This window comes from Misgurnus anguillicaudatus, chromosome 12 (assembly GCF_027580225.2).
Source record: "Misgurnus anguillicaudatus chromosome 12, ASM2758022v2, whole genome shotgun sequence".
NCBI lineage: Eukaryota > Metazoa > Chordata > Actinopteri > Cypriniformes > Cobitidae > Misgurnus > Misgurnus anguillicaudatus.
Window position 1 is genome coordinate 23,794,546 of NC_073348.2, and position 16,799 is coordinate 23,811,344.

The 16,799-nt window shown below is 36.9% G+C and overlaps 1 protein-coding gene across 4 annotated transcripts in view; it reads left to right on the top strand.

Annotated features, from left to right (window-relative positions):
- Nucleotides 1-2,124: 2,124 nt before the first annotated feature.
- The window catches only part of LOC129447071 (protocadherin alpha-C2), a 63,863-nt gene continuing 49,188 nt past the window's right edge, over nt 2,125-16,799 (top strand). Inside the window, exon 1 of one of the 4 annotated variants that reach the window (XM_055208650.2) lies at nt 2,125-4,514. In XM_055208650.2, the coding sequence (XP_055064625.2) occupies nt 2,142-4,514 (2,373 nt within the window). In that variant the 5' untranslated portion in view covers nt 2,125-2,141. Of the gene's footprint in view, nt 4,515-7,040; nt 9,511-10,625; nt 12,884-14,088; nt 16,489-16,799 lie in introns of those variants that run through there. The other 3 variants (XM_055208651.2, XM_073874156.1, XM_055208654.2) reach the window with 3 other exon arrangements.

Sequence of the window (16,799 nt, forward strand, 5' to 3'; positions counted from 1 at the left end):
CAGAATTGTTTTCTGTGAAACCTCAAAATGAAACCATCACAATGTGTGAAGTTCAAGATCATGCAACAGCAAAATGTTAACTACAAAATAAGTTAGGAAGTAAATCATTCAAATATGTTTGCATTTTTGGGTTAGAAGTACAGCTTAAATATAGACACATACACTGTAAATAAAATGCAGCATTTTTGTCAAATCATGCTACTTTAACTTACAAAATTAAGCTAAACAACTTCAACTATAGTTTTTATAAGTTATGTCAACTATTTACAGGTTAAATCTTAAAATAGTAATTTGGTAGTATAAATAGTAAAATTAAGTTGTTTTTACTTTATGCTGCTTTTTTCAGTGTATGAGTTCTGAATTGGTTTTGCCTGTCAGCCTGTATATGTTCATTACACAGTGCCTTGTCACATTAAAAAAGTCACACCAGTTTTTCACATCGGTTTTACAAAACCACTCATAAAATAAAACCATCTCAATGTGTGAATTTGAAGACATTCACAATAAATATGCTTTTGTCTGACACAAAGTCTTTTTGTATGTCACGAAACCCCAAGCTGTGAGCACATTGAGGGCCTAATGTTGTTAAAGGCACAGATGAAAGGCTCAAAAACTGCATGTGACTTGATCCATCTTAATTCTTTATCCTATATCAGATATAAAGCTCGGTGACTATATTTAGCACCAGATGATGTAGATAAAGTCCATTTATCATTTTTTCCATTTGTCATTGTATATATTTGTGTGCTCACATAAATTAGCATGCCATTTTTTATTAAATCATTTAAAGTTGTTTCATTGTTTCATAATGAAAGTCGAGATATGCGTGTACAATCTATGAATTCTGTATTGGTATTGCATGGACTAAAAATTCTGCATAGTCTTTAAATGTGCTGCATAGTATTTATGTGTTGTCAGTATTAAAAGTGGCACTAGTGGGGGCTATTTAACAAGCTTCTGGTTGAAAAGAGGGCTGGCCTCTTAAACTAAAGCTACAAATGTAGATGAAATAAAAAGCATAAGAGGAACAGTCCTTTTCTATAGAGTAATAACATCTCTGTATAGAGTTACTCAATGTAAGAATTCATAAGATTTTTATTACTTATTATCTGTTAGCAGTCATACTGTGCATATGATGTTTGTGTAAATATGTGTCGATTTATTTTGCTTTGTCATCATGTACCATTTTTGGCCATCATGTGATATATGTAATCACGTGACCTCATTTTAGTGTAAAGTAGCCTATAGTTTACCTTTTGTTATAATGTGTAGTCCATGTATTTTTTGGTTCATAAAGACCCTTGGACATGTTTTTAAACTTGATGATTAATAACAGTGGTCTGCTTATTAAAATAAAATACCCAGACAATGTTTTATTTTTTTTGTTGTTGCAACTAAACATGGTGCCCGAAGACACTTAGCGGTTAAATGTTGGTTTACGCATTGAATAGGAACATATCAGTACGTCGGTTTCTTTAATTTAAGATTTTTGATCATGCATCTTTATTTTTCCAATTACACTTTAGAAAAATGGTGCTAAATAATACTAAAAACTTGTAATAATAGGGGAACCATTCTAAGTGCTGTATAACCATAAGTGGTGCCAAAGCATGACTAAAGCACCACTTAGCACAATATGGTTCTTCACAGGTGCTACATATGTGATGTTAAGCACTAAATTGGTTCCCCTATGATTAAGAGCCAGTGAACCACTTTTAGTGCTATGTTTTACAATTTCTTTAGAGTGTACAATTTATGGCAAATAGTAGAACAATGGCACAGTTCGGTGTATATTTGAAAGCTATTTATGTTTGCCCACTTTTTGGGCTAATAATTATCTTCATGCACTAAGGTGCATTTATAAAATGTATATTATCTGAAAATCCAGACGCAAGGTTTTATCATTTTGTCTTCTACAAAACTCTTTATTTACCTTGCATCGCCACATGGTGGCACAATCTACTAAAAAATTAAATAGTCGTGTTTCTGCTTTGCTCCTCCTTTTACGCACCGAGGAGCTGAGCGTTGCGCTTAATGTCGCGGGCGCGTTAGGGAAATCAAGGCGGAACATTGCTCTCGTTGTCCAAACCTTAAATTGCCAAAAAGCTGAGGGTCCACAAACAACGAACTATAATAATATAATGGCATCGTTGAAAAGGGCAACGTGTGTATGGATTATCTCTGCATATTTACTGACATGTCTAGCCGAGAATGTGATGTCGAGACAAATTGTTTATACGGTGTCTGAAGAGGTGAGCCCAGGAACATTTGTTGGAAATCTAGCCAAGGATTTAAATCTAAAAGTGGATGACCTGGAATCACGAGGATTTAGGATCGTTTCCGGTTCGTCAAGGAATCATTTTGCTATGAACTTTAAAACTGGGGCTCTTTATGTACAAGAGACAATGGACAGGGAACAGTTGTGCCCCAATGTTAACACGTGTACAGTAAGCTTAGAGGCTATTGTTAATAATCCTTTACATGTTTACAGCATAGAAGTGAAGCTGTTGGATATCAACGACAACTCTCCTCTTTTCCCAGAAAAATCTCAGCTTATCCGTATATCTGAGCTGTCATTACCCGGAACAAAATTCCCTCTGCTAAGCGCGGAAGATCTAGATGTTGGAAGCAATTCGGTTACCACCTACAAAGTATCCAACAATCCATATTTCATCCTGGAGGTGAACATAGAGGCAGATGGTCCTGCACCCGAGCTGGTTTTGCAAAAAGCTCTGGACAGAGAGAAACAGTCTACGGTCCATCTGATTTTAACTGCTATTGATGGTGGAAAACCTTCACGTTCCGGCACAACAAATGTTATTGTTACCGTTTTAGATGCAAATGATAACGCGCCGGTTTTTGCCAGGACCATGTACAAAGTGCAGGTCTTAGAAAACGTACCAATTGGCACCACTGTGCTAAAGCTGAATGCCACTGATCCCGATGAAGGCCTTAACGGCGAAATTGTGTACAGTTTAAAACAAGGACAAAAGGGAATCGCAGACAAGTTCGCCGTCAATAACAGCACAGGTGAAATATCAGTTATTGGCATTTTGGATTATGAGGAAGTTACTGCATATGAGATCCGCGTGGAGGCCTGGGATAAGGGCAGTAGTCCGCTTGCATCTCATTGCAAAGTGCTTGTTGAGATCACGGACGTCAACGACAATGCACCAGACATTACGCTTTCTTCATTGCTTGACAATGTAAGTGAGGATGCAAAACAAGGCACTGTAATCGCCTTCATCACGGTTCAAGACAGAGATGCAGGTAAAAATGGAAAGGTGTATTGTTCCATTCCTCAAAACACCCCTTTTGTGTTAGAGTCCACACAAGGGAAATATTTCTCGCTTGTTTTAAGCAAAACACTTGATAGAGAAGAAACGGAACTGTACAATATTTCAATTACAGCTACGGATGAAGGCACCCCGCCTCTATCCAGCACCGCTGTAATTGCCATTCATGTCTCTGATGTGAACGACAACGCACCTCTATTTCAGAATTCAATGATCAATGTTTATGTTAAAGAAAACAGCCCACCAGGTATTCAAATAGCAGCTGTTTCTGCACGAGATAATGACTTTGGTAAAAATGCTCAAGTGACTTATTCATTACTTGACAGTTCCAGCATGCATTACTCGACATCCATAAGCATAAACTCTGTGACTGGTGAGATATACAGCATGCAAACTTTTAACTATGAGCAAGTAAAATCCCTACAGTTTTACGTTCAGGCGACAGATTCTGGTGTTCCTCCTCTGAGCAGTAATGTTACTGTAAATGTTTTTATACTGGATGAAAATGACAATAGTCCAGTTATTTTACAACCATATTCTGAACCTGGATCAGTAAATACTGAGAATATTCCTTACTCAGCTGAAGCGGGTTACTTTGTGGCCAAGATCAGAGCTGTTGATGCTGACTCTGGATATAACGCACTTCTGTCGTATCACTTAACTGAACCCAAAGGAACGAATCTATTCCGAATCGGTACCAACAGTGGAGAAATAAAAACCAGGAGACGAATGAGTGACAATGACTTAAAAACTCACCCACTTATCATTACAGTGTCTGATAATGGAGAGCCATCACTTTCAGCAACTATGTCTATGGATGTTGTGGTTATGGAGAGTATGGAGGACATACAAACATCGTTCAGACAAGTTCCAGTTAAAGAGGAGAGTTTTTCAGATCTGAATCTTTATCTGCTCATCGCTATTGTCTCAGTGTCAGTCATCTTTTTACTGAGTCTCATTGGTTTGATAGCAGCTAAATGCTACAGGACAGACGGGAGTTTCAGTCAGTATTGCGCTCCAGTGATCAGCACGCATCCAGACGGGAGCTGGTCTTACTCCAAATCTACGCAACAGTATGATGTGTGTTTCAGTTCAGACACAATGAAGAGTGACGTAGTAGTTTTTCCATCACCATTTCCACCAGCAGATGCAGAACTGATCAGCATTAATAGTGGAGATACGTTTACGCGCACCCAAACTCTTCCTACCTCAGAAAAGGTAAGACATTGGTTATTGCTATTATTCTTAATTTAAATAATAATGTTAGCAAACTGATTTTTTTTGTCTCTCATAACTACATTTATTTCTGGGATGCGTTTAAAATATAATATATATATATTATATATATATTTTTTTTTCTGCACCATCCATTACATTACAATATTTCAGCACAATATTATGCTATTCATACGAGGTGACTAATTCTTTGTACGACCTATTTCGTTCGATTAGTACGATTTTCTTTCGCTTCTGTGAAGTTAGGTTTAGATGTGCAGTATTTTTCTCTAACAATCGTACATTTTGGAACGATTAAATTCGTACGAGTTCATACGAATTAGCCAACTTGTAAAAGACGTAGCCTACGTATCCCAGAATTTCAGAACCTTTGATTGGACAGCGACAAGGTCATTGTTTTAGTTCAACCCTATATCACGCAAATACGTGACTATTTCACGTATGGACCAACGTGAAAATGGCACGTTTTGCCGGTTTTGAACGTGAGCATGTCACATTTTCTGTTTGTGTCACTTTCACGTTTTGGTTACTCAACTTTTTTGTCCTATTTTCAAACCATTTTCGCTTCGGTTTAGGGTTAGATTTGGTGCTTGTGTTATATGTCACTTTAAGTATTGCTTTATAAAAAAAAAAGATACACTTATTCTTTTATATTTTCTAAACGTTAACCAATTGTCGCCTGACGTTGGGGTTAGAGTTTGTTTAGGTAAGGATGTCATTTTATGTAAATCTAACCCTAAACCGAAGCGACAATTGTAAGAAATTAGGACAAAAAGTTGAGTAACCAAAACGTGAAAGTGACACAAACAGAAAACGTTCAAAACCGGCAAAACGTGACATTTTCACGTTGTATTTGCGTGATATTAGTTATAGTTTCAGTTAACTTGGTATATTTTGTTTAGTGGTCATTTGCTGCCAAACGTGTTTAATAATTATGTGATTTATTTATTATTGGTTATAGATAGTAAACAGTTTTTTTTTTTGTGAAATTTTAGACATTAACGTTTTCTGTGTGGTGTATTTAATATGCTTTACGACAGACTGTGCAAATAAAAAACACCATTGCAGAGTAGGCTATTTGTGAAAAATGCATTGTGTTTTATTTATTAAAATGGTTATTTTTATAATTAAAGCTTTGGTTCTCTTTAAAAGTCTTTATTTCAGTCATGGAGTATTACGTAAAATAAGCTCGTAAAGTATGATGCATGATTACCGTAATCTCAAAAAGTTTATTATAAGAAAAAAATACAAATATGCTCAAAAACGGTTTGCATTAGTAAAAATACTTTATTTGTAACAAACAGGAGATAAATATTTTAAAAAAGTGTGGAAAGTTTAGCACTGGGAGAGCGCTGTAAGGGTTTTGAAAAAGATGAAAATATTTAAATTATTAAAAATTGATTTCATTTTACCATATCCAGAGGTACAAAGTCACCAAATCTACTTACGTTCCAAGCTGGTGAAGCAGATATTATGCCAGCTGATCTGAGCTTCACGCCTTCTAAAGTCCTGTAAACTGTCCTTATTTATGTGCAAGAGACTCAATAATAATCTTTTACATTTTAATCCTTTAATTTATCATATTTAAAAACGTTTGTGTGCTGCTGCGCACCCAGTGTATGTAATATTATGCTTTTCATACTATATAATGCGCTCTTTAAAAAAGACAAAAGAATATTACGTCATTGACTTTAGACTTCAGACCAGGTTTTAGTTGGTCAGTGGAATAGTCTATTTTAGTTGCCTCAAATGTAGCAACGCGCCAACAACAATGCCCCTGAACACACCTCGTTTTTTAAGCCAACACGCATGCATTGCGCGAAGGCCCTGTATGTTGATCGAGTGGATTAGGTTGTCCCAGATGGTAAATTGAGAAACGGGGACTTATTTGTATAATTTGTACTATGTAATTTAGTTTATACATTATTTTGTGTATGCTAAATGAAACAAGGGTGTAGAGTTAGATTCAAGCTATTTTAAGGCATGAATAAATATTTGAGCCAAGGAATAAAATTGTTGTTTGTAGTAGTTGTTGTTGCTGTTTTCTTGTTGTTAATTCAAATTAACAACTCATAATCTTAGACATTTGTAAGCTTTTATATTATATGCTATATATAGGTCTATTTAATTTATTTCAGGTTTATCAGACAAAGGTGTGGAGTTATTTGACATTTCTCATTATCGTAATGTCCTTTGGATCTGAACGCAAAAATATAATTATTTTTTGCAGACCTTTTGGGTAATAGATAAAATAGACAAATGTAAGTAACAAAAAAATCGCATTAATTGCCAGTGTATCTGATGAAAGCCAAATATTTCTTAGGAAATGTATAAGGGTCCATATGAATTGTCCATATGAACTTTATTTTATTCCTGGAAGAACCATTACGTTGACATTCCGGTAGTAACCACGTAGAGGCGATGTTAAACCATGCTATTTAACAGGACTGTTATATCCATCTTATTTGGATAACTCCTCCTTCCAAAGCATTGCTTCTAACCATCATAAAACAGCGTTGTCTTTGGAAACGACAAATCTAACATATACGGATGGCTTGTTTCATTATTTTGCACGAATGATTACTTTAAGTCTGGGTTCTGAGCAAAGATGAAGCAATATATTGGACCCATATGGACTGCGATTTTGATGTTTTATTGTCTGTGGACCTTATGTTCGGGTCAGATTGTATATTCCGTCTCAGAGGAAGTAAATATTGGAACCGTTGTCGGAAATATCGCAAAAGATCTTAACGTCAATGTGCAGGAACTGGAACCCCGTCTCTTTCAGATTGTACACGGAACCAACAAAAGGTATTTTGGGGTGAATTTAAAGACTGGGACTCTGTTTGTGAATAATCGTATTGATCGAGAATCGCTGTGTCCTACTGATCAGAAATGCACAATGGTTATAGAAGCAATGGCTCACAATCCTTTGAGTCTGTTTAGAATAGAAATCAATATAATTGACATCAACGATAACGCGCCATCATTTCCAATTAACAGTCAAATAATAAACATAACAGAAGTGTCCACTGTTGGAGAGAAATTTTCTCTTCCTTTGGCTGAAGACCCGGATTCAGGCAACAATGCAGTTAAAACCTACAGGCTTAGTCCAAACGAACACTTTTCTTTGGATGTGCAGAACGTCGAGCAAAGTGTTACTGTTGAACTTGTACTAATGAAGCCTTTAGACAGAGAGAAACAGCCTGTGATTCATTTAACACTGACTGCTGTTGATGGAGGAAAACCGCCGATGTCTGGAACATTGGATATAATTGTGAATGTCTTGGATGTTAACGACAACTCTCCAGTTTTTAGTAAATCTCTTTACAAAGTGAAAGTGAATGAAAATATTGCTATAGGAACCCAAATTCTCTCCCTGTCCGCCACAGATTTAGACGAGGGCGTAAATGGTGATATTACTTACTCTATTGTTAAGCAAGGGAATGCAAAGGTGGCAGATCTGTTTTCAGTCAATCCTGATAGCGGACTTATAACAGTTAGAGGAGATATTGATTATGAAGAAAATGCTGCTGTTGAATTAAGGGTAGTGGCCAAAGATAAAGGCCAACCACCAAAAAGTTCACAGTGTAAGGTGTTAGTTGAAGTAATTGATGTGAATGACAATGCGCCCGAGCTGATGGTGACTTTGTTGGCAAGCAATATTAAAGAGGATTCAAAAGTCGGAACGGCCGTGGCTTTAATTACAATATCCGATAAAGACGGAGGTAAAAATGGATTAGTGCACTGCAGTATTTTAGGTCACGTACCGTTTAAGATCGAATCATCGTATAAGAACTATTACTCTTTAGTTGTAAGTGGACCACTGGACAGAGAGGACATTGCGCATTATAATATCACTATAACAGCTACGGATGAAGGGACCCCATCACTATCTAGTACAAGCGTTATAACAGTTCACATATCTGATGTTAATGACAACGCGCCGCGCTTTCCCGAACCCGTGATGAACGTGTATTTAAAAGAAAACAGCCCAGCTGGAGCTGTTATAGCAAAAGTTACCGCTGAGGACTCAGATATTTACGAGAATGCTCATATTAAATATACTTTAATTAGCAGAGACAAAACTGCCATTCCATTGATCTCAATGATAGACATAAATACTGAGGCTGGAGAATTGTACAGTAAGCAATCATTTAACTACGAAGAACTGAAGTCATTCCAATTTGAAGTCCATGCAGTCGATTCTGGCGTCCCATCACAAGGCAGCAACTTGACAGTAAATGTTTTAATACTATATGAAAATGACAACAGTCCTGTTATACTGTCGCCATATTCCGAACCTGGATCAGTAAATACTGAGAATATTCCCTATTCAGCTGAAGCGGGTTACTTTGTAGCCAAGATCAGAGCTGTTGATGCTGACTCTGGATATAATGCACTTCTGTCGTATCACTTAACTGAACCCAAAGGAACGAATCTATTCCGAATCGGTACCAACACTGGAGAAATAAAAACCAGGAGACGAATGAGTGACAATGACTTAAAAACTCACCCACTTATCATTACAGTGTCTGATAATGGAGAGCCATCACTTTCAGCAACTATGTCTATGGATGTTGTGGTTATGGAGAGTATGGATGACATACAGACATCGTTCAGACAAGTTCCAGTTAAGGAGGAGAGTTTTTCCGATCTGAATCTTTATCTGCTGATCGCTATTGTTTCAGTGTCAGTCATCTTTTTACTGAGTCTCATTGGTTTGATAGCAGCTAAATGCTACGGGACAGACGGGAGTTTCAGTCAGTATTGCGCTCCAGTGATCAGCACGCATCCAGACGGGAGCTGGTCTTACTCCAAATCCACGCAACAGTATGATGTGTGTTTCAGTTCAGACACAATGAAGAGTGACGTAGTAGTTTTCCCCTCACCATTTCCACCAGCAGATGCAGAACTGATCAGCATTAATAGTGGAGATACTTTTACGCGCACCCAAACTCTTCCTTCAACAGGAACGGTAAGATAGCACTGTTTACTTGATTTTATATTGGCTTTCAAATATTATTAAAGGGTTAGTTACAGTCCTTGATTTTGATTGTTCAATATCTATGATATTTATGATAACCTACAATATAGCTATGGCCATTACACCTGATAAATCTCACTGCGCAGCACCCTCGGCAATGTACACGTACACTCTAAAAAATGCTTGGTTATTTCGCTAAATGAATGTAAATATGAATATATATTGAAATGAATATTATTATTAATTTATTAATTATTATTGCCGTTAACTTGCAAAATGATAAAATAATATTTTCACCATGTGTTTAATTTCGGTTGTTTTATTAATGATGCATGAAAATGGGTTTCATGAACATTCCTTTTTTACCGCTTTTATCGTTTACGTTCACCAAAAACACCTATTATTTAATATGCTAAGATGTTTTCCACTATTCTTTTTTTCCATAAATTTGGTGTTAGTTTGCGTTAACTGCGTGTATGAAATTTGTGTTTGTGTGCAGCCTATGTTTTTATTCAGTTGACACAATAATGAGTTTTCTGTTGATTTTCCCTGCTTCGTTACTGAACTGCTTTTAAAGAATAAAGTGAATTCAGCACCACGGACAGCAACAGTCATATTTAACATTTTTCTTTTTTGCAGTGTTAACGTATTTGTCGAATTGCTCTCCAAACTAATTTTTCTACATCTTATTGATTGTACAGATATGTGTTTTTAGATGTTATGTAGATTGTAACATCTTTACTTTTAATGAAGTTTTGCATTATGTTACAACTCGTTGTCTCCCTACTAACAAAACACGTGGTGGCACTGCAGACCACGACTTTTAGTGAAGTAATGCTCCTCCTTTCTGGGAAAGAACAAGGGAACATGTATTTAATGAGAGGCATGTTAGCAAGACGCATAGTAGGATAGCTTCCGCATCGCAATATGAAATTGTATTAAGATGTAGTTGTACATGATCATTTTTGTTAACACCAGTTTGGGATTTTGCGCAAGCATGGATGGTACAAAATCATATGGCGCCTGGATCGTTTTCTTTCTGTGTTTATTGGAGTCGTCGCATGGCCAGATTGTCTATTCTGTCTCAGAGGAGGTAAAAAAAGGAACAGTGATCGGGAATATAGCAAAAGACCTCAAGATTGGTGCTCCGGAACTAGAATTACGTATGTTTCAGATAATGCCTGGACCTAATGCGAAGTATTTTGATATAAATCTGAAATCGGGGGCCCTGTTTGTCAATGACAGGATTGACCGCGAAGAGTTGTGTGGCACGAGTCAGAAATGTGTATTAAATTTAGAAGCCCTTGCTCAAAATCCTCGCAATGTTTATCGGCTTGAGATCAGAATTTTGGATGTAAACGATCATGCTCCGCTATTTCCGGACAGTACATTGATTGTGAATATTACAGAGGACGCAAGTATGGGGGACAGACTTCCTTTACCAAATGCAAAAGATTTTGATGTTGGCAGCAATTCTCTAAAAGACTACAAACTTAGTATAAATGAATATTTTTCTTTAGATGTTCTTTCCGGACAGCAAAGTATATCAGCTGAGTTAGTACTACAGAAAGCTTTAGACAGAGAAAAACAACCTGTCATTCAGTTATTACTTACAGCTGTTGACGGAGGAAAACCTCCCAAATCTGGAACCTTGAGTATTGTTGTTGACGTGATTGATGTAAACGACAATAAACCCGTGTTCAGCAAACCTTTGTACAAACTTCAACTTAAGGAAAATACAAAAATTGGATTTAAAATAATCTCTCTTTCAGCTACTGATTTGGATGAGGGCATTAACAGTGAAATTCACTATTCATTTCTTGGACGTGGAAATAGCGATGAAATGAACTTGTTTACTATAAATTCAAACTCCGGGGACATCCTTGTTCAAGGACAAATTGATTACGAGGAACACTCTGCAATTGAATTGCGTGTTCAGGCGAGGGATAAAGGGACTCCTCCTAGGAGTACACACTGTAAAGTTTTGATTGAAGTTGTGGATGAAAATGACAATGCACCAGAAATAGTTACAACTCCGCTTTTGGAAAGCGTAAAAGAGGACGCAAAACCGGGTACTGATGTTGCTTTCATTACGGTTTCTGATAGAGATGGAGGTAAAAATGGTTTAGTGCATTGTGCAATTCAAGGCTCTTTTCCTTTCAATCTGGAGTTTTCATATGACAATCATTATTCTCTTGTGGTGGACGGACCTTTGGACAGAGAGAGTGTTTCTCATTATAACATCACAATTACAGCTACAGATGAAGGCACACCTCCACTTTCCAACAGCAGTATTATTATTGTACATATTGCTGATGTTAATGACAACGCCCCACATTTTCCTGCATCTGTTATTAACACTTATCTAAGTGAGAACAGTCAAGCTGGAGGACTTATAACAAAAGTTACAGCTGATGATTCAGACACTGGTGAGAACGCTGAACTTTCATATTCATTATTGGAGAGTTCAAGCTCCAATGTTCCTATAACAACACTGATCAATATAAACTCTTTAACTGGTGAAATATTCAGTTTACAATCATTTAATCATGAAGAAACAAAAAGATTTCAGTTTAATGTTTTGGCGACAGACTCTGGTGTCCCCCCTCTGAGCAGTAATGTGACTGTAAATGTTTTTATACTGGATAAAAATGACAATAGTCCAGTTATTCTACAGCCATATTCTGAACCCGGATCAGTAAATACTGAGAATATTCCCTATTCAGCTGAAGCGGGTTACTTTGTAGCCAACATCAGAGCGTTTGATGCTGACTCTGGATATAACGCACTTCTGTCGTATCACTTAACTGAACCCAAAGGAACGAATCTATTCCGAATCGGTACCAACACTGGAGAAATAAAAACCAGGAGACGAATGAGTGACAATGACTTAAAAACTCACCCACTTATCATTACAGTGTCTGATAATGGAGAGCCATCACTTTCAGCAACTATGTCTATGGATGTTGTGGTCATGGAGAGTATGGATGACATACAGACATCCTTCAGACAAGTTCCAGTTAAGGAGGAGAGTTTTTCAGATCTGAATCTTTATCTGCTCATCGCTATTGTCTCAGTGTCAGTCATCTTTTTACTGAGTCTCATTGGTTTGATAGCAGCTAAATGCTACAGGACAGACGGGAGTTTCAGTCGGTACTGCGCTCCAGTGATCAGCACGCATCCAGACGGAAGCTGGTCTTACTCCAAATCCACGCAACAGTATGATGTGTGTTTCAGTTCAGACACAATGAAGAGTGACATAGTCGTTGTCCCCTCGCCAATTCCGGCTGCAGACGCAGACCTTATCAGCATTAATTGCGATGATAGTTTTACAAGTACTCAAACTCTTCCAACCACCAGCAAGGTAAGAAATGCTTAACCCCTGGATAAAAGTTATTTTAAAAAAGAAATTTTAAACAGTTTTTATTTTTTCTGTTGGTGCAATACTTTTTAAAGTTGTTTGAAGATATTTTATGAAGTTAATTTTGCTGATTTGTCTGTCGACTTTGGCTGCTATTTGTCTGTGACATTGGGTTTGAATAGCGTGCGCACACTGGATTTTTTACTTTAAACTTTTCTACCTACAAATATAAACGGCTCTGAAACATGGATACGGGCTACAAGTTTGTTGAAGAATCAAGTGTAAGAAAAAGTGATTTTTTTTAAAGACAAATAATATTTATATACTTGCTTATAATTTAGGGCTAATTGAAATTTATTTACGAAAAGTGTTGTATTTAAGCAGCTAAATACTTAATGACAGACGGCATTTGATTAAGGTTTTCCAGTGATCTGAAACCACCTTGATGGAAGCAGGTCATACTCTCTAAATTAACAACACATTATGAGGCGCGTTTTAGTTTAGCCACAATGAAGAAAGATATAGTAGTGTTTCCTGTAGGTTCATAACTACAGATTGCAATAAGGAAGGCATAAGTGATATGGAAAACAGTATTTCTTTTAAAAAGCGACTTTAACCTGCAAATAAAAAAATGGCATATGCATCAATGAATAAAACGTTCACGACTTATATTTGTTTTCAAGTTAATTCGCAGAGTTGTAAGCACATGTGACAAATTTTCAGGCCATGCACAAAATGCCATTTTGCCAAATTGATTATATATATATATATATATATATATATATATATATATATATATATATATATATATATATATATAAATGATCCTGTGCTTATTTTTAATTCCTGATGTTGTGTCTGCATTAACCAGAACCATGGAGAGCGAATTCGTACGCGTGTGCCTTTCATTGTGGGGATGTCCTCGTACAATGAATTTCTTGTTTTGTAGTTTTGGTGCAACTTCGTCTATTATTTGGAGCGGTTTCGTCTTGATATTTGTTTATTTAACGGGTTTGAAAAAAAAAATGGTGTTATTGCATATTTTCAGCACATGGTGTCACTGTAGACCGTCAGTTTAAGGTTTACAGTATTCATTCAGTAGCTCTCCTTTACCAAACCTCAGTTGTACTGTCTGTCGCCGAGACGCGATAACGATTTCTACGTGTTCTGTTTTTTGATCGCTAAAGAGGAAAGATATATATATATATATATATAGCCGTCCTACAAACCCTTCTTCAGAGACCATCATGGGATTTACAGGATGTTTCGTGTGCGGATTTATATTTGTCCTTTCTTTGCTTGATGCTGCGTTTGCTCAGATTGTCTATTCCGTACAGGAGGAGGTAAATAAGGGAACTGTTGTTGGAAATATAGCGAAAGATCTGAACATAAATGTTCATGACCTGGAATATCGTATGTTTAAGATTGTGACTGGATCTAATAAGAAGTATTTTGACTTGAATCTAAAAACGGGCGTGCTGTTTGTCAGTGAAAGAATTGACCGCGAGGAGTTATGTCTGTCAAATCCAAAATGTTCTTTGAATATAGAGGCTCTCGCTACAAATCCTCACAATCTTTACAGAGTGGAAATTAAGATCTTGGATATAAACGATAATGCGCCACAGTTTCCTGTTAAAGTTTATACCTTAAATATTACTGAAAACGCAAGCCCAGGAGAGAGATATCCACTCCCAGTGGCTGAAGACATTGATGTTGGAAGTAATTCACTGAAAGAGTACAAATTGAGTTTGAATGATCATTTCACTATAGATACACAGAGCGATGAACAAAGTGTGTTTGCAGAGCTCGTGCTTAACAAACCTTTGGATAGAGAGAAGCAAGCAACAATGAAGTTAGTGCTCACCGGTCTGGATGGAGGAAAACCACCAAAATCAGGAACATTAAATATCATTATAAATGTTATGGATGTTAATGATAATAACCCTGTGTTTAGTCAATCTCTTTATAAAGTCAAACTGAAGGAAAATGTTGCTGTTGGCACTAAAGTTACATCCGTCTCTGCTTCTGATTTGGATGAAGGCATAAATCGTGAAATTATTTACTCGTTTGTTGGTCATGGAAAGAAGCAAGATTTATTCACCATTTTACCAGCGACCGGAGACATTATGGTAAATGGGCATGTGGATTACGAGGACAATCCAGCTATTGAGTTACGAGTTCAAGCCAGAGATAAAGGCAGTCCACCAAGAAGTACACATTGTAAAGTTTTGATAGAAGTTTTGGATGAAAATGACAATGCACCAGAGATCATTATGACTCCACTGCTGGATAATGTAAAAGAGGACACCAAGTCAGGAACTGCAGTTGCTTTAGTCACAGTTTCTGATAAAGATGGAGGGAAGAACGGTATCGTACACTGTGCTCTGAAGGGCGCGTATCCTTTTAATCTGGAGTCATCATATGACAATCATTACTCTCTTGTGGTGGACGGACCTCTGGACAGAGAGAGTGTTACTCATTATAACATCACAATTACAGCTACAGATGAAGGAACACCTTCACTTTCCAACAGCAGTATTATTATTGTACATATCGCTGATGTTAATGACAACGCACCACATTTTCCTGCATCTGTTATTAACACTTATTTAAGTGAGAACAGTCAAGCTGGAGGACTTATAACAAAAGTTACAGCTGATGATTCAGACACTGATGAGAACGCTGAACTTTCATATTCATTATTGGAGAGTTCAAGCTCCAATAGTCCTATAACAACACTGATCAATATAAACTCTTTAACTGGTGAAATATTCAGTTTACAATCATTTAATCATGAAGAAACAAAAAGGTTTCAGTTTAATGTTTTGGCAACAGACTCTGGTGTTCCTCCTCTGAGCAGTAATGTCACTGTTAATGTTTTTATACTGGATAAAAATGACAATAGTCCAGTTATTTTACAACCATACTCTGAACCTGGATCAGTAAATACTGAGAATATTCCCTATTCAGCTGAGGCTGGTTACTTTGTAGCCAAGATCAGAGCTGTTGATGCTGACTCTGGATATAACGCACTTCTGTCGTATCACTTAACTGAACCCAAAGGAACGAATCTATTCCGAATCCATACCAACACTGGAGAAATAAAAACAAGACGACGAATGAGTGACAATGACTTAAAAACTCACCCACTTATCATTACAGTGTCTGATAATGGAGAGCCATCACTTTCAGCAACTATGTCTATGGATGTTGTGGTTGTGGAGAGTATGGATGACATACAGACATCGTTCAGACAAGTTCCAGTAAAAGAGGAGAGTTTTTCAGCTCTAAATCTTTATCTGCTCATCGCTATTGTCTCAGTGTTAGTCATCTTTTTACTGAGTCTCATTGGTTTGATAGCAGCTAAATGCTACAGGACAGACGGGAGTTTTAGTCGGTACTGCGCTCCTGTGATCAACACGCATCCAGACGGGAGCTGGTCTTACTCCAAATCCACGCAACAGTATGATGTGTGTTTCAGTTCAGACACAATGAAGAGTGACATAGTCGTTGTCCCCTCACCATTTCCAGCTGCAGATGCAGACCTTATCAGCATTAATTGCGATGAAAGTTTAGCAAGCACCCAAACTCTTCCAACCACCGAAAAGGTAAGCAGATTCTTAGAAAAATAGCTTACAAAACGTTATTTATGCCAAAATTCTTAACTTCTTAAGTTTTTAAAGGATGTTTTGAAATTTAAACGTTCAACTTATCATAACAATGTGAACAGCATCTTAATGTTTGGAGAGTTGACTTAATAAAAATAGGATAAGATAGTCGGGAGTTTATTCACTCACCTAAAGGATTATTAGGAACATACTGTGTTTGACCCCCTTTCGCCTTCAGCACTTCCTTAATTCTACGTGGCATTGATTCAACAAGGTGCTGAAAGCATTCTTTAGAAATGTTGGCCCATATT